General features: G+C 42.9%; 1 protein-coding gene across 1 annotated transcript in view; it reads right to left on the bottom strand.

Annotated features, from left to right (window-relative positions):
- Positions 1–1,387: 1,387 nt before the first annotated feature.
- VAT1L (vesicle amine transport 1 like) overlaps positions 1,388–19,057 on the bottom strand; it is a 126,268-nt gene continuing 108,598 nt past the window's right edge. The window contains exon 9 of the mRNA XM_073605554.1: positions 1,388–3,100. Within this exon, the coding sequence (XP_073461655.1) occupies positions 3,002–3,100 (99 nt within the window). The 3' untranslated portion in view covers positions 1,388–3,001. The remainder of the gene's footprint in view (positions 3,101–19,057) is intronic.

Consider the following 19,057-nt stretch of genomic DNA (forward strand, 5'->3'; position numbering starts at 1 on the left):
AATATAGAGTGTATATATATATATATATATATATATATGTATAAACTGAACACTGTTATGACCTTAATGATCCTTTATTTACCCCAAATGGGAAGCACATGGCAGGTATCTTGGTGGATGTGTGTCCATCAGTATTTGTAGACTAGATATTGTTGTAGCACTGCAATATATTTTTCTGGATTTAGACACATGGAGAATCAAGGCTTGCAGTAATGTGGCGGTGGACATTCACAATTCTGCAATACATCAATACTGCTTCTTGTCACTCCCATTGCCTATTTTCTTTCTACCAATTCATCATCATTAACCCTTCACTCAACCAAGTCAAAGCACAGGCGAGGGAACGTAAGCCAGTGAACATAAAGCTCATAAGTGCCACTAAATACAAGCAAATGATGCAGTTAATCCAATATAACAGAACACTGTACACGCAAGACATTTGCTAAACAAATAATATTAATTATAATAAAGCTTTGAATTGTTAGCTTCTAATACAGGTTTATGAAATGAGGTATCTACTGGCAGGATATCTAAAAACATCATAAACCAGTTTACGCCTTTAATCTACCTTCTCTGGATAATGAATTCAATAGTAATGGTCCACAAACACTCATACTTTGGGTTTTAGCTTTTTTTTAATGGTGCGTTCCAGGCTAAATTAACATTTACTTGTTGCTTCTTAGCACCTCCCCTGTTTCGCTGTCAGCATTTTCAGATTTTACTGTCAGAGCCTCCTACAGAAAAAAACCTGCTAAGGCAGCCCAGCAATTTCATGTTTTGCATGGCTTTTAGAGCTAAGAGTGTACGAATGTAGCATTGGTCCCCTTATTCCTGAACAAGGTTGTTACAGGCTAAATGCACATTTTTATCTTGTGATTATATCCGTTAGCTTTTGCATAATATCAGGAATGAATAAAGAACGTACAGACACATTGGCAGAAAATTAGTACTGGATTTTGTTATACAGTATTATGTTGCATTTTACTAAAGGGCTCTCAAGAAGTGTCAAAGACCAAATTAACATCCGGCATGCCATCTGATCTTAGAGTGTCTTACTCCAGACCATTCTACAGATCATACTGGTCATACTGGTTGACCTCAGTGTGCGATCGTTTTCTTTTCCTTTTGCAACTGCTGGAGTCAAGAAAAGCACGATATTATCCAAGTAGAAAGAACCAGGTAAACAGTGCAAAAATATGCACAAGTGAACAAAACACACATCTCTGGCTTTACCTTTAACCTTTAGCAATCTAGAGTTGGTTTTCATAAAGTGACTACACAACCCCTGTAAAAGTTTGGTGCAGGGGCAGAAACCTATATAAAGTTAAAATCTTAATTTAGCCCAGAAAACACCGTTAAAAGATGAAATGGAGGGATGAAAATATGGTTCATTTATTGGGAATAATCCCTTGGGCACTTTCCTGTGTCTTTAGTTCTTTTAGGGTAAACTACCTATAAAAGAGTGCAGCGGGTCATTTTATGGCACCAAAACACAACATATTAATACTGAAAAAGGGTTGGCACTTGAGTTAAGGTGGCAGTTTTGCTGATTGGCAGCTTTTAGGCTCTATATCTAACATGCTGTTGAAGGAGTTGTCAAAGTGTCTCTGCTACATGCACAAAATAAAGGCAGCTATTTTGTACTAAATTAAAAAGTTCATAAATAAGTACCAAAATCCTGAGGCAACTTCAGCCACGGATCTTCTATATTGCCGGTTGCTAGTGAACTGTTTAGACTGTGTTCCCATGCAAATTCATTTGATCTATACAATGCCTTTTATGTGCTGCTTTTATGCATTTTTAGTGTCTAAAATTAATCGAAAAACTGAAAACAGAAAAATAAACACTATTTTATAACAATGCATAAAACAGAATAATAAAACTAAATACAAATGATATTAATAAGAAACACAGTTTAGATTCAATAAATAAAATGAAACTTAATTGTTCATTTGCCAGAGAACATCAAACCATAACTGTTTCAAACTCTAGAGCACAACATTCTTGAAGTTTTTGAAAAAAATGTCAATTTTGTGGACTTTGATAGGTTAAATAGACAAAACTGTTTATACACTGTGTAGAGTCCCCTGGCACTTTGTTTATTTGGGGGGGAACAATAGTGATAGGTCAGTAAAATTCAGTCCGGGCTATAGATTACATCCTTGAGATTAGCTGGCCAGGGACAATTTACAGGGTGCTAACAGAGATGTTCCTGATCCAACCAAATTCAGCCAGATCAGAAGACTATGTTCTGAGTGGCATCTTAAAGCAGGTCACATATGGGCAGATATCATCTATGGTGGAGCCATCAGAGAGTGATAAAATGCTCCTGCAACCCCAAAGATGTTCCTGATCCATCCAAATTCAGCCAGATCAGTAGACTATGTTCTGAGTGGCATCTTAAAGCTGGTCACAGATGGGCAGATATCATCTATGGTTGAGCCATCAGAGAGTGATAAAATGCTCCTTCAACCCCCTCTGGTCTGCTGCTCTTTTGATAAATGACATCAACAATCTTTATTTTCCTGGATAAGCACTTTTTGTCTGTGTACCTGAAAACTCAGGCGTCTTTAGTGATTAGGGAAAATAGATTGGGGAATAACTACTCTCTATGCAGCTTGAGACCACTTAAATAAGACAACTCCAAAAAACACTGAACACAGGTAACAGTCCATATTGTGGACCCAACAGTAGCACTAGCAATTCATGCATGTAATTTGATTAGAACGAAAGAGGATATTATTTCTGTTTTATCTTTTAAGTAAGACCACAATACCTGGTCTGCTTTAAGGTATCATATGCCATTCTGACACGATACGAACCCTACTAAAAGCTGCCAGGCCTATTTACTGCCATGTTAGACACAACATTGTTCAACAGTTTATACAGTAGCTCAGCTCACTGCAGACAAATACAACACACACTGTACTACAGCAAGTTTGTTCACTGATGCGCAGGATCGTTTTCCAGTCTTCAGGTCTTCTGTTGGTCACAGGAACTATCACTGAATGAAAGGCATCCTTTCTTTATTTTCAGTGTCTCCTTCGTGGTCTTCTTCTTCCTCTCCTGCCTCACTGTTTTCAGTACTGTCATTGGCCATCTGTGACAATATAACAGTGTAATAAGAATTCAGGTAATGATCACAAAACCTATGCAGCTGCTTGAGGAGGCATATAATGGATATTTTTTTGTTGAGAACCTGATTAAATGTAGGCTTCTAGTAAGAACCTCGATTTTGGTGTATAAAGAAATAAAAAAATGATGACTACATTGACCATGTACAAACATCCATGTGCGACCTTCATCAAAGTGCAGACAAGCTTTTGACCCCGTTATGTTTTTACATGCAATGTGGACAAATAAATCATGGAAGACCTTCTAGAGATGGACATACCATCTGCCCTAATATGTAGTCTGTGAGGCAGAGTTAAAGTGGTTTTAAAGTGGGAGCGGAGTGAGGGCGGCACTGCAGGGCATCGTTCTAAGGTAAGTATTTCATAATGAGCTAGTATGCGATGCATACTAGCTCATTATGCCTTTGTCTTGCAGGCTTTTTTTCCCCGGAGGTTTACAACCTCTTTAAAGCCACATCAGATTATTTTGTTTGGGAGACCAGGCTTTTTCCTGGCACTTTTTGTTTACAGATTTAAACAATATTTTTTGCTAGAAAAAATACTTATAACCCCCAAAAATTATACTTTTTTTTTTAGCAGACACCCTAGGGAATAAAATGGCGATCATTGCAATTTTTTATGTCATACAGTATTTGCACAGCACTTTCGCAAATGCAATTTTTTGGGGAAAAACTACACTTTAATGAAGTAAAAAAAAATAAAAATGGTATAATGTGAAAGATGATGTTATGCCGAGTAAATAGATACCCAACATGTCACTCTTTAAACTTGTGCACGTTTGTAGCATGGCGACAAACTACAGTACCTAAAAATCTCTATAGATTTAAAAGCCTTTACAGTTACTTGTTTAGAGTTATAGAGGAGGTCTAGTGCTAGTAGTATTGCTCTCGCTCTAATGTTCACAGCGATACCTCACATGTGTGGTGTGAATACATATGTGTGTGCGACTCTGTGCGCGAAAACGGAGGGCGCTTTAAATTTTTTCTTATTTATTTTACTTTCTATTTTTACACTGTCCCTTTAATTTAATTTTTTTATCACTTTTATTCCTATTGCAAGGAATGTAAACATCCTTTGTAATAGAAATAAGGATGACAGGTCCTCTTTTAAAAGAGATCGGGGATCAAAAAGACCCCAGATCTACTTTTAAAATAAAAAGATAAAAAAAAGTTTTTGATCTTTTGCTTTAGAAAAAAAAAAAAAAAATTACTTCCAGCCTGGACTGGAAGCGCTCCAGTCCTCCAAGGCCATAGATGAGATCAAAAAGTATCTACTCTTTAGCAACCTGCCACACCGCCGGATAATATCTCAGGCAAACCAGTGAAAACGGTAAGCCAGTCCCCTCCCTCCGCTTCGGAAACCGTTCCAGTTTCCACTTGGAACAGTTTCATGAGAAAGCCGCTGGCTGTAAAAAACAATACTGGGGTTATGGCTGATACTGTAGCTTCAGACATAATCCCGGTAAACCACTTGCAAACCACAAAGTATATTTACATAACGAGCAGGGCCCTCTGATTCCACTTTTATGGAATTGTATTGTAACAATAGGCCTGCGCATCGGATGTGGGCCTGGGCACACCCTAATCACCTCGAACGCATACCTCCCGAATGCCCTGGATTGGGTGGGATCATCCCGAGATTTGAATTAAATCCCGATGTCCCACCAACCCAGGCTAAATCCCAGAGCCCAGTGCCGTCACACGTTTCAGCACTCGGCTCCACTAGCCTGAAGGGGTGAAGTGGTGTCACTCTCTGTGTGTCTCCTGCAGCTGCGTTTGTCACAGGCAGCTACAGAAGAAACAGTGTTTGTTTATTCTGAGGAGGTGGCGGGTGCTAAAGGGCAGCGCGGCAGTGGGGGTGTGACTATAAGCCAATCACAGTCAATCATAGCCCCGCCGCCTACTCCCTGTGCTGTCCTTTAGTACCCGCCCCCTCCCCGGCATAGACAAACAGTGCTTCCTCTGTAGATGCCAAGAAAAGTCCTCTGCAGGGGAAACAGAGAAAGAAGTTTGGCTTACTACTTTTCTTCTCCCTGAGACTCTTCACAGTACTCTTCTCCCCCTTTCCTATTCCCTGGTCCAGTACAAAACTATCAGTTGCTGTCATTTAGCCCCGCCTACTGGTCCAGGGAATAGGAGAAGGAGGTGAAGACCTCGAGCTGCAGTACCCCGAGTATTGTGAAGAGTGCAGGGAGAAGAAGAATTGATGTAAGCAATACAGAGGTGAGACAGACAGTCATTTACTTCTGTATTCTGTCACTACTGACCCCGACCTCTGCTTCCCTTAGTACTGACCTGTGAACTGCGCCTCACCTAGTACTGACCTCTGCCTCACCTAGTACTGACCTCTGAACTCCGCCTCACCTAGTACTGACCTCTGCCTCACCTAGTACTGACCTCTGCCTCACCTAGTACTGACCTCTGAACTCCGCCTCACCTAGTACTGACCTTTGAACTCTGCCTCACCTAGTACTGACCTCTGAACTCCGCCTCACCTAGTACTGACCTCTGAACTCCGCCTCACCTAGTACTGACCTCTGAACTCTGCATCACCTAGTACTGACCTCTGAACTCCGCCTCACCTAGTACTGACCTCTGAACTCTGCCTCACCTAGTACTGACCTCTGAACTCCGCCTCACCTAGTACTGACCTTTGAACTCTGCCTCACCTAGTACTGACCTCTGAACTCCGCCTCACCTAGTACTGACCTCTGAACTCCGCCTCACCTAGTACTGACCTCTGAACTCTGCATCACCTAGTACTGACCTCTGAACTCTGCCTCACCTAGTACTGACCTCTGCCTCACCTAGTACTGACCTCTGCCTCACCTAGTACTGACCTCTGAACTCTGCCTCACCTAGTACTGACCTCTGAACTCTGCCTCACCTAGTACTGACCTCTGAACTCTGCCTCACCTAGTACTGACCTCTGCCTCACCTAGTACTGACCTCTGAACTCAGCCTCACCTAGTACTGACCTCTGAACTCAGCCTCACCTAGTACTGACCTCTGAACTCTGCCTCACCTAGTACTGACCTCTGAACTCTGCCTCACTTAGTACTGACCCCTGAACTCTGCCTCACTTAGTACTAACCACTGAACCTCACCTACTACTGACCTCTGTCTTACTTACTACTGATCTCTAAACCCTGTAGTAAGTGACTCAGAGGTCAGTATTAAGTGAGGCAGAGGTCAGGGGTCAGTACTAAGTGGGGCAGAGTTTAGAGGTCAATAATAAGTGAGGCAGAATTCCAGGGTCAGTAGTAACAGAGTTCAGAGGTCATTAGTATTTAACAAAGAGTTTGGAGGGCAGTAGTAATTAATGGTCAGCTTTACTTTCTGAAAGCGCAGCAAAATCACGATTTCAGTTTTTGGCTTCCGAAAGTGCACCAAAACCACAGGACATGATAGAAGTTTATGGAAAGTGTAGCTAACCCACACAAAAACCATGGGTACACTGCACTGCACCCACAATGTGGAAAAATTGCACTGCATCAGTGTGAAAGTGCCCTCCTGGGGGAAGGGAAGACCGAAAGCATAGTTTATGGGTACAGGAAGACTTCTGCCCCTTTAAGCCCCTCCCACAGTAAACACAAATTGGCCACACCCACTGATTGCCATGGTGTTGAGCTTTGGGGTGCACACTGTTCTTCCACTACTCTTGCCAAAATGGACAGGTACAGTTGTGCTCAAAAGTTTGCATACCCTGGCAGAAATTGTGAAATGTTGGCATTAATATTGAAAATATGACTGATCATGCCAAAAAAACTGTATTTTATTTAAGGATAGCAATCACATGAAGCCAATTATTATCACATCGTTTTTTGGAAACGTTTTAAATCATAATTATAACAGAAATTACCCAAATGGCCCTGATCAAAAGTTTACATACCCTGGAATGTTTGGCCTTGGTACAGACACAGGAGGTGGCTAACACAGGTTAAAATGGCAATTAAAGGTTAATTTCCCACATTTGTGGCCTTTTAAATCACAATTAGTGTCTGTGTATACCTGTGAAATACAGGCTGCTCTGGAAAAAGATGGTGTGTTTGTTTTTAAGGAGCACAATACGATGATATTTGAACAAAAAAGAGCTGCATGGTCAAGTTGCCAGAAAGAAGCCTTTACTGTACAAGTTCCTCAAAAAAGCCTGGTTACAATATGCCCAACAAACACCTTGACATGCCTCATTGGCTTTTTTGTGGCATTGGCACAGTAAAGGCTTCATTCTGACAATTCAACCATGCAGCTCTTTTTTGTTGATCAGGGCCATTTGGGTGATTTCTGTTATCATGGTTTAAAAAGGATCCAAAAAACTGTGAAAATTTGATAATAAATGGCTTTATGTGATTGCTATACTTAAATAAAAGACAGTTTTTTGGCATGATCAGTCATATTTTCAATATTAATGCCTAAATTTCACAATTTCTGCCAGGGTAGGCAAACGTTTAAGCACAACTGTAAAGCGTTGCACCGATACCGATACTAGTATTGGTGCAGATACCGAGCATTTACTCCAGCAAATGCTCCGATGCTTGATCCGATACCTGGGCAGTCAGGGGTGATCAGTGGGGGAGTTACAAACACCGATCTCCCTGTATAGATTTCAATAAGGCAGCTGACAGCCGCTTCTCCACCTCTCCCTCCTGTGGCTTTCATCTGCTTTATTGAAATCTATACAGGGGGATAGGTGCTTGTAACTTCCCCCACCGCCACACCAATCACCCCTGACTGTCCTTGTATCCTCCTCCAGTCCCCCTCTGTGTCCTCCTCTGTGCTCCTCCAGGCTCCTCCGTGCTCCTCCATGCTCCACTCCTGTCCCCCTCCGTGTGCTCCGCTCCGGTCCCCCCTCCGTGTGCTCCGCTCCGGTCCCCCTTCATGCTCCTCCGCCCTCTTTGTCCTCGATCTGTCAGGATGGACAGCGGAGGAAGGAGCCGATAAATCTGGCATTTACCGGCACCTTCCTTTTCCGAATGAACAGAGTCAGTGTTCATCCAAACCTGAGCATCATAAACTGTGTTTACAATGCTTCAGTTTATGAATGGAGAGGAGCCTCTGTCTCCTGTCCATTAATCTACAGTGCAGCTGAGGCTGCAGAGAAAGGGATTGGGGAATCGCTATCCTCAGTCCCTTTCCATGTCTCAAAGGGGAGATGTCTTACCAAAGCCCCCCAAAAGGGCTGATAAAAAAAAAAAATTAGATATTTAAAAAGGTTAAATTGTAAGAATAATAAAATATAATAAAAAAAACACACTGACACCGTCCACTACCCCCCCCCCCCCCCCAAAAAAAAGAAAGCACTGTAAGAAAAAAAATTAACAAAAACCAAAAAAATTGCAAAAGACAATAGAAAAATAAACTGTAAAAAATAAAATTGTATGTTTTTTTTAAAATAAAAATAAAAAACGATTGACACAGTCTACACGTAATCAGTGCTGCATATTAATGCCACTGTCACATGACATTAACAATAAGTATTGGTAATCGGTATCAGCGAGTACTTAAGAAAAAGTATTGGTACTTGTACTCGGTCTTAAAAAAGTGGTATCGATGCAACCCTAGTCAGGTATGAACATCAATGCACGTTATGGCAGACTCAACTGGATATCTGCCCTCCTCTAAAACAGACAGATCAGAGCGGGCCTTCCCTCTGACCACCAACTTCTGGTCTTTCTTTGGTTTTTGGTTCCTGTGCATGCCAAGCTGAAGTTACATCATCCCCACACACAGCCACATTCTTGGTATCATACAGATGTTGGTTATGGGCCAGGGCTATACACCATACTGCCCATGCACAGCAGGCAATGTACACATTAAAAAAAAATTAATATTCCATGCAAAGTCTCTTAAAAAACACTATCTTCAGGTATTTTTTTTACTAAAATGAACTGGGCTTAAAGTGTAACTCCACTTTTGTTAGGAAAAAACATCCCCCCCTCCCACGCGGGATCTATGTACATTGCAAGGATTTTAACAAATGTTGTTGCAGATCCCTACCTTTTGTGGTTCTAAAGATATGAAGAGGGCCACTGATAAGGCAGTACAGCCAGCTCTCCTGTACTGGGCCCGGGTCCCATCAGTTCAAAAGGGGGGCCCAGGCACCTGCTGAGCAGGAGGGCTGTCTGTACTGTCTTATTGCAGACACTGATCCTCTTCTACCATCCCCCTGCAGCGCCGCCAGCTTCTCCTCCACTGCAGGGGGATTGGTCCTAGCCCATGTACCCCTTCCATCTGCTGTCCTGTGTCCCCCTTCCCCCCCCCCGCAGTGCTTCCGGCTTCCCTCCTCTCCCACCGGCAGCTGCTGAGGGCACACAGGGGGATGTTTCAGGATAGAAAGTGGGGGAAGGGGCCAGTAAATATGTGATTTACTGTGCCCTCCCTTTCCTGAAAGAACACAGTGAGTGATCGTACCAGTCACTCCTGTGTCCATTCATCACTGAAGCACGGTAAACGGTGTTTACTATGCTTCAGTTTGTGAATGAGCAGGAAGCCTCAGTGCTTTCTATTTATTCATCTGTGCAGCTGAGGCTGCAGAGAAAGGGGGGGACTGATAAATGTCATGTCCTCAGTCACTTTCGGCCTGGGGGGGGGCTGTTAGTTAGGCTGTATGGGGCCCGTGATTTCTAACAGCAGCCTTGTGCAGAGTGAATCTGTATGGGAGTGGTTTTATAATTATCAGTCAGCTGCTGCTCCTGCAGGGCTCTAAAGAGGAAAATTTCAGGGTCTGCATCCCTATAGACATGATTTCCCTCTGGTAGTCTCTTACCAAAAATTACATTTTGTTGCAGAGGATGACAAAAAACCTGATTCGTATCTTCTGGAAAAACCTTTAAAATGTTTCTAATGTATCATCAGTGCTCAAGTTGTTTGTGTTAAGCCAGCCTTACCTGGATCAAAATTCAGCCAGTTTAACAAGGACCGGCCGAATTCTGATCCATGTATGGGCACCCTAATTGTATAGTTGATCTATCAATCGACTTTGGTAAAACCAGCCTATCAAGTTTTTCCAGATTCATCAATGCCGCTGACTCTAGCCAGCAGTGCTGATCATTGTAATCTGACGGCAGGCAAAGCTCCCCACCATCAGCATACAATAGCACAGCGGGACAGCGGGAGTGGTTCCCCCATTCACATGGAACGTGTGGATGGGGGAATTGGATCATGTTTTTTGTTCTACCCACTGGTTGAATAGGAAAAAAAAAATTATGAATGTATGGGCTTCCTTAGTCTGAAAACAAGTGCCCCTTGGTTCCTAGGCTCAGGCTATACATGGAGCCTTGCAATTTTGTTCTGTTCGTCCTATGATCCCGGCACTTTTATCAGACTGAACAGTCAGGTCTGGAATATCTTTGCAGACTACATTGCAGTCAAACAATACAATTTTGTTCAGGCTCCCCTTCCCCCCACATTCCATCCACCCAGCCTGTGAATGGACAAACAAACAGCAGAAAGACATTGTGTCCTCCCTTATCAACTAACAGCACTCTCAAGCCTCGTACACAGGGACAGATTGTTGGCCAACAAAACCGTGGACTTTTGTCCGAAAGGGCATACAAACGGCAAGGAATTGTCGGCCAACAAACGCGAACGTAGTGACGTGCTACGTTGTTTTTCAGCTCTTTAGCGCCACCCTTTGGGCTCCTTCTGCTAATTTCGTGTTAGTAGAAGTCTGGTGAGTGTTGATCCGCGCTTTTCATTTCGCACTTTTCATTTCGTTTCTGAACAGCCATGTTGCGGAATCGGAGGAGATAACGTGTTATTTATTATTGGCCTTGGAGTTATTGCTTTGACATTATTTTTTTGGTTGAATAATGATTTGATTTGGTATATTTTCTATATTTGTGGATGCATAGAATGCACTTTTTGGTTAAGTTCTATTGGCAGATATCATGTCTATTTTTATTTGTGTACTTTTTTTTAATGCACAATAAAACAATTGTGTAGAATAATACTTGGCTATGTGTTTTACTTCAAATGACAATTTGGGAGTAGGCAGTTACATTTAAAAAAATACAACGTAAAATTAACAAGGGACACCAACATAGTTGTATCTTTGATCTTAAAAACTACGGGATAATGGTGTTGTGGTAACTTGCCCAAAAAAAACAAAAAAACAAGCATGATAATATTATTCTTGATATCACTAGAAAAAAAAGCCTTTGAAAATTTGTTTGCAATAACTCCATCAGTATCACCAGCAAAGCAGCTTCATTATTATCCCATTAAAGAAGAAGAGAATTGTGCGCTGCATTTGGAGATTTCATACTTTGCCACGTCACGAATGTTAATTCTCCATTAAGAACGCTAGTCTACAAGACCGACCGCTTCTGGCTCGTCCTTGTTTACGAGCATGCGTGTTTGTACTTTGGACTTTTGTCTGACGGACTTGTCTACACACGATCGGAAAATCTGACAACAGACATTTGTCCGTGGAAAATTTTAAAACCTGCGATCCAGCATTTGTCTGCAGAAAATCCGACAATTGTCCGATGGAGCGTACACACAGCCAGATTTTCCAACAACAGCCTGTCATCACACAATTCCCGTTGGAAAGTCTGATCGTGTGTACGAGGCTTTAGTCTATGTGCTGCTATGCAGAAGAGCACAAATTCAGCTACTTAGACTATCTATGTAAAAATACATGCAATTATTTTTTATTTCATTCATGTCCGGATTAAACAGTAATATTATTAAAATATAGAGGATTTATATAGCGCCAACAGTTTGCAGTCGGCTTTTATATCTTCATAGAGTTCTACATTAATATTACTCTCAGCAAAATAAATCTAGTTTTGTTATGTAAGCTGCTATAAAAAAACCTGCTGCGAAGGTGGGGTCATGTAGAACAGATGGTGAGCACAGTGCAGTAACAGAACCATAAGCCAGCGCGGCTCAGATTGCTTCTGGGAGAAATTTTTACTAAACACAAGATCACTAATGTATAAATGGAGCCTACTGTCTAAGTGCTAAGGAAAATCAAACTGCATGTCGGCATGTCAGGATAGGTTAAATGAATGGCTCCAAGGAAAGGGACTCTGTTGAGCTTTCTGTATTTATTACGTAGCTTTGCACATAAGCAAAAGCAGTTTCAGATCTGTAACTTGTAATCTAAAGTGAAGTTTAATTAATATATTTTTTTTAATCAGCACAAGTATGGTACTGACATGGAATGAGAAGTGTCCCTTGTGTTTGTGGCTGCTCTCTTAATTGAAATCTTTTGTCCTCTGCCCCCCCCCCCCTCCCCCATACCCCCGCAGCGGTAATCTTCCAGTGCTGCAGAGGTTAAAACAATAGCACTGGATCGGTCACAATCGGAAATTGTATAATAGCTTCCAGGAATAAAAAGCACTCTACGAATGGAGGAAAGGCGGATGGATAAAAGGGTGGCACAGGCAGGCACACTCAGCACTCTTGACAAGCACCTAAAGTGCCTTTGACAGGCCAGGCGGCTGTATTAACCCTTTTAATTACTCATATGATTACTGCTGCAGGGTAGGGGGGCACAGTACAGTCCAGGTAGCAAGCACTTGTGCTGCAAGTTTGAAAATTACTTGTTAAGCTATTGCTAGACTTGCCAGGCTTCACAAGTTTGTTGCACAATTGCAGCAAGTCCACATTGCATGAATCCAGATCAACAATCTTTGCAAACATTCTGTAAGTCTGCTGCAAGTTCTGGTTCCGTTATGTTGTGCAATAGTCCTCCCACCACAGGGGTCACTGTGGCTGAATTTTCATGCTGTAGACTTGCAGAGCTCTTGCTGTAGACTTGCCACTGCAACTTTGCTCTTGTTAGAAACTTGCCACACAAATGTACTACAAATTGGAAAAGTGTCAAATAGAACTTGTGCTTCAAGTGCTCTGCAAGTGTACAACCTGCCAGAGAAAATGTGCAGCAAGTTAACAGACCTACAATTCAACACTGCCACAAATTTGAAGCCAGTTATCCTTGCTATCTGGGAGAAGACCTTAACTAAGTCAGCGGCCACCAGCACAGGGGACACTTATCCTTAAATGTAAGTATCATCACTCGTACTGATTTAAAGAAATAACTAAACTTAGGCTTTAACATATTACACTTGCTAAAGATGGCATTTTATAGAATTTCACTTGTATGACCACGGCCGCTGATAAGGGGATACCTCTGGACCTCCTGTAGGGGGCCGGGTGCCCTTCACTTTGACAGGGGGGCCCCACCAGCCAGCAGCTTCAAGTTTCATTACAATGCAGTAGTTACTAAGGTTTTATGTCAGTTGGAGCTTGACCTCCGGCGCTGGCCCCTTACATTGCTGCTCACTATTGTCAGCTTACACTTATAAACACGCAAGTCCGGCTTCTGTGTTTTATATTTGACAGCGATCCTCTCCTGGTGGCACACTCAACCCTCCCTGCTCTGCCTGCATATACAACAGAGGAGGAGGGGGCGGGGCAGGACGGGGTATGCACACAGCTCCAGCCCCACGTCCGCATCATCTGCAGAAGCCAGCGCTGGCAGCCTGACCTTCTACTGTGTGTTACTGTACATTATCTTCTGCGGGGGGGGAGGAGTACTGTGTACTAGGCAAGGAGGAGAGAAGAGCTCTGTACTGGGGGGGGGAGATGTGCACTCTGAATGTAACACATTCCTGAACCCTGCACTCTGTGCAATCCTCAACCCTGCTCTCTGAGTGTAATGCGCTCCTTAACTCTGCACTCTGTACGTAATGCAATTCTGACCCCTGAACTATGTACGTAGCGGACTCTTGAACCGTGCACTCTGTAAGTAGCACAATCCTCAACCCTGAAATCTGTACGCAGTGCACTCCTGAACCCTGCACTCTGTAAGTAGCACAATCCTGAACCCTGCACTCTGTACGTAGCACAATCCTGAACCCCGCACTGTGTATGCAGAGCACTCCTGAACCCAGCACTCTGTGCATAGTGCACTCCTCAACCATGTAGATCGCACACACCACAATTCTGCACTCTGTATGTAGAGCATGCATGAACTCTGCACACTTCTCAACCCTGCACTCTGTACGTAGTGCACCACTGAATTCTGCACTTTGTATGTAGCACAGTCCTCAACTCTGAACTCTGTTCACAGCACACTGCTCAAGCCATGCACTCCATGTGTCATGCACTACTCAACTATGCACTCTGTACTTTGTGCATAATACACTGCTGAACCCTGATTCTGTATTTAGCTCACTCCTTAACTCTGCTTTCTGTATGTAGCACACTGGGGGGGGTGTTGATGATGTTGATGGTGGGTGGTGTGATGGGGGCGTGATAGAGTTCCTGCACTTACTCTCTAAGAAAAAAAGCCCTGTAGCCTTAGGCATCATTTACACTTGTATTTGTAACTGCTCCCGCTTCTCCTGCATGCACTTGAAGACAAAGCTGCATTTTGTTTTGAGGCTGAGTCAGGGGAGGGGCCAGGGCCACGGATTGTGGTTGAGGGCAGGGTCAGGGGTGTGGTTGAGGGCAGGGCCAGAGGTGGGTTTGAAGGGGGTCCCGTCAGGTAGGCTGTAAGGGGCACCATCATTTCTAACAGCGGCCCTGTGTATGACACCTCTTTTGTGTATTTTATGAAAGATAATGCAACCGGTTAATATAAATTCTGCCCCCCCCCCCAATTCTTTTCCTTATACTCAACTTCCCTGTTCTCCCCCATTGCTGCATTTTGCCTACAGGAGAGAAAAGATGAATCGAAAAGATGAAGATCAGTGTAAGGACCAAGGGCTGAGGACCAGGACGAATTTAGACACATGAATGACGATGCATAAGCTTCAAACTTTGTATCATGTCATTATTTTAGTAAAAAATTCTGCTAGTATGCACGACCGGAGGCAACATGCTGCTTGCTGTACATGCAGTGCTACATTTAGCTATATAGGCCACCAAACAAGAGAGAAAAAACACTTTCACTCCTCTGCAAAACTCTATAAATACTTGGTCCTTTGTGTACTAATCATGTCAATGATTAGTTCATGGGACATCATTATGTCAAGGGACAAATTTAAAGTGATACTAAAAACACATTGTTTAATTTACATTGTCCCTTCTTTTTCTGTATGGGGATGATAGCACTATAATTATTTTAATAAAAAAAAACATCTAAGTATCTTTTTTCTTATTGTATTCCTTGTAATACGCTTGTAATAAAAAGTTCTTTAAAAAAACAGCCTTTGGAATACAGAATAAAAATAAATAAATAATATTAATAAACTGTTTTAAATTGGCATACAAATATATATTTGAAATGAAATCTTTACTATTTTGTGGAAATACCATGGTGTGGGTGGATTTCTGCCAGTCACAGGCTTTGTCACTTCCCTCCAGCCTGAGTCTTAGAATAAGAGGGAGGTGAAGCCTCCATTAATCTACATGTAATATTCCACCCCCATTGTGTTTAGCTGGTTAGTGGGAATGGAGGAGAAGGGAGGGAGGGAGTGGGCATTTTCTACTGTATACGCCCACACTCTCTAGTCACATGGGCTGCTCAGACGTGATAGGGAGGAAATGCTCAGCATAGAAACTAACTGAAAACTGAGCTTGTGCAGAGTTGCCACCACAGCTGCAAAATCCCTAGCTGAATTGGGGACATGAACAGAAGGTGGAGGTTGAGAGCAGCAGGATTAACCAGGTATTTTGCAGAATACAGAAAAGGAGTCTCATAGTAACTGAGTATGAACAGAATGTAATACACCACGCAGGATTTTTTTTTCAGCGGGAATGTAGTTCTGGCACCTCCATGGCAAGGGATGCTGGGGTGTGATGGAGGGTCTATTGATGCTGGCTGCTTGGGGATCTATTGTTCCTGAAGGAGATCTATTTTTGCATGGCGGTCTATTATTGATGGGGAGGTCTATTGTTGTTGGGGGATTTATGTTGCTGGGAGGTCAATTGTTGCTGAAACGGATCTACTGTTGAGGGAGGGGCCTATTGTTGCTGGCTGCTGGGAGATCTATTGTTGCTGGAGGGCATCTATTTTTGCGTAGCAGTCTATTGTTGCTGAGAGGTCTACTGTTGCTGGTGGGGGATCTAATGTTGCTGGTTGGGCTTATATTGCTGGAGGGTCAGTTGTTGGAGGCATCTACTGTTGAAGGGGGGGGGGGGTATATTGTTGCTGGCTGCTGGAGAGTCTATTGATGCTGGGTTGGCTGCTGAGTTATCTGTTGTTGTTGGGGGTCTACTGCTGCTGGTGGTTGTTACCAGGGAGAGTCTATTGCTGCTGGCTGCAGGGGATCTATTACTGCTTTTCTTGGCATTAATAACAAATTTGATACAAATTACTTAACACCCAAAGATGATACTTCTATATCCTCTATGATTGTTCAGTTTTCTCTAAAAGGGACGGTACTTGGGGGTGGGTAGAGGGTGGATCCAAGGGAGCGTGCTCAGAGATAGGTAGTGGGCCGAGGCAAGAATTGACTCAAAAGGGGGGAGTTCCTTCTCCTATTCTCTGAGAAAAAAAGTCCTGACACCATTTATAGATAATTTTATGATATGTGTTTAGTGACACTTTAACCACTTCCGGACCGCCGCACGCTGATATACGTCCTTAATTTGAAGGGGATATTGTTGTTATGGCAGCAGCTAGCTGTCATATCCCCGGTATCCTTTTGTTCGGCCGGCGGTCCGGTTTCCGATAATAGCGGTCTCTGTGGCAGATTCGCAGCGAGATCACTTTTATCGGCGGTGGAAGAGGGCCCCCCTCTTGCCGCGCTCCGGTGCCCTCCGCCGCTTACCGGAGCCGTCAGCATCAGGCGGAGGCGATCGGATCTTCACCCTGGCTGGGCATGGAGACAAGTGAGGTGAAGATGGCCCCCAACCCGTCTCCATAACAATGGACGGCGGAAGTGACGTTGTAACGTCACTTCCACCCATAGCTCCTAAAGGACCATTTTTTAAATGACACATTTTTTTTAATGGAGATTTTTAAGGGTAAAAGTAAAAGCGGGCGCAATTTTGAAATTTTGAAACGTGACATGTTGGGTATCAATTTACTTGGTGTAACATTATTTTTCACAGTATAAAAAAAAAAATGGGCTAACTTTACTGTTGTCTTATTTATTAAATTCAAAAAAGTGTTTTTTTTTCCACAAAAAGTGCGCTTGTATGATCGCTGCACAAATACGGTGTGACAGAAAGTATTGCAACGACCGCCATTTTATTCTCTAGGGTGTTAGAAAAAAAATATATAATGTTTGGGGGTTCTAAGTAATTTTCTAGCAAAAAAAAAATGTTTTTAACAACACATCTCAAAAAGAGGCTCGGTCCTTAAGTGGTTAACTTACATATCTCAATAAATGTAAACTAGGCTTTGACTATCGACCCCTTAACTATATTCACAATAATGAATATTGTAAATCTAGTTAGGGGTTAATAGCCAAAGCCTGGTTTGGATTTATTGAGATATATAATATGATTCTCTTTCCCGGGCGGCTCCCCCTCATTCCTTATTTATGATTACTGATCATTTGGTGAGGGTACCTTAGTTGAGATTTTTCACACATTTAATTTAGTCTTATGGCTGGGTTCACACCTATGCGAATTGGATGTGGCTTTACCCGCATCCAATTGTCATAGCAGGAGAATATGACTGGCTCTCTATGGAGCCGGTTCTCATGTCTCCGGGGCGGCTGCGGAGAGCACTGTGCGTCTTTGCCTCCGTTTCAGGGCCGAATTCAGGCAAAGATTCTGCCCTGATTCGTCCCTGAAACAGCCGGTTTAGGTGTGAACCGAGCCTAAAGGATATCCAAACCCAAGTACAAAACTTTTCTTTATATTGCAGCTCACCAGTTCTTAGATGTAGTGGCTGCATTAGTTTTACTTTTAAGGGCTATGTACAAGTACAGAAAAATACCTGCTGGCCCTGCTAGAAATCCTGTGTCCTTGTAACTTCCTGTGCACTGAACTGAAATCTCAAACAATTTTATCAGTCTCTCCAGCTATCTTCTGTAAACTACAGAACACCTCCTCCTTACATATTGGCAATGACTTGAGGGGAAGATGTTTGTTTACAAATAAAGAGAAAAAGCTGGAAAAAGAAAAACGGAATGCAGCCACCACATCAAAGGACTAGTAATCTGCAATATATTACATTTTTTGTTTTTGGGTTTACATGTATTTTAACCACTTGCCGACTGCCGCACGCCGATATACATCGGCACATTGGCAACGGTGGGCAAATGGGCGTACCTGTACATCCCCTTTAAATGGCGGGGCTAGCGGGTGTGCACACCCGCCGAGTACAGCGTAACTGTGCCCGCGGGACCTGCGGACTCAATGTCCGCCGGTCTCCCGGTCGATCGTCTCACGGAGCCGCAGAACGGGGATATACCCGTTCTGCCTAGTGACATGACAGAGATCACTGCTCCCTGTCATCGGGAGCAGTGATCGATGTCATGTGAGTTGAAGCCCCTCCCCCCCACAGTTAGAATCACTCCCTAGGACACACTTAACCCCTTGATCGCCCCCAAGTGTTTAACCCCTTTCCTGCCAGTGTCATTTACACAGTAATCAGTGCATTTTTATAGCACTGATCGCTGTATAAATGACAATAAACTGCTGAAGGTCACACTGCTGTGGTCCTTCATGTGCTCCTCCTCACCAGTACAGTACTCTACCTGAATCCCTCCCTTTCATGCTCCCAGTGCCTGAAATTTTTTTAAAGGGTAACCCCATTTTCATAAAAAACACTTGCAGATAAAAAAAAATAAAATAAATAATAATATAGCATATAGAATTGCTACACAAGTCATATTGTAATTGAATGCTAATAAAAATACCTTACATTTTTAATCTGCAGTAGTGTAATTCTCTGTAAAATGCAATGCAGTATGGCAATCTGGAGGTGTTCTGTACACAGATGGTGTACAGAATACCCCCTATACCCCAGATATATCATTTCCTTCTTGTGTGATTGGCTTACTGATTTTC

Source organism: Aquarana catesbeiana, linkage group LG11, assembly GCF_042186555.1.
Source record: "Aquarana catesbeiana isolate 2022-GZ linkage group LG11, ASM4218655v1, whole genome shotgun sequence".
NCBI classification, from domain to species: Eukaryota; Metazoa; Chordata; class Amphibia; order Anura; family Ranidae; genus Aquarana; species Aquarana catesbeiana.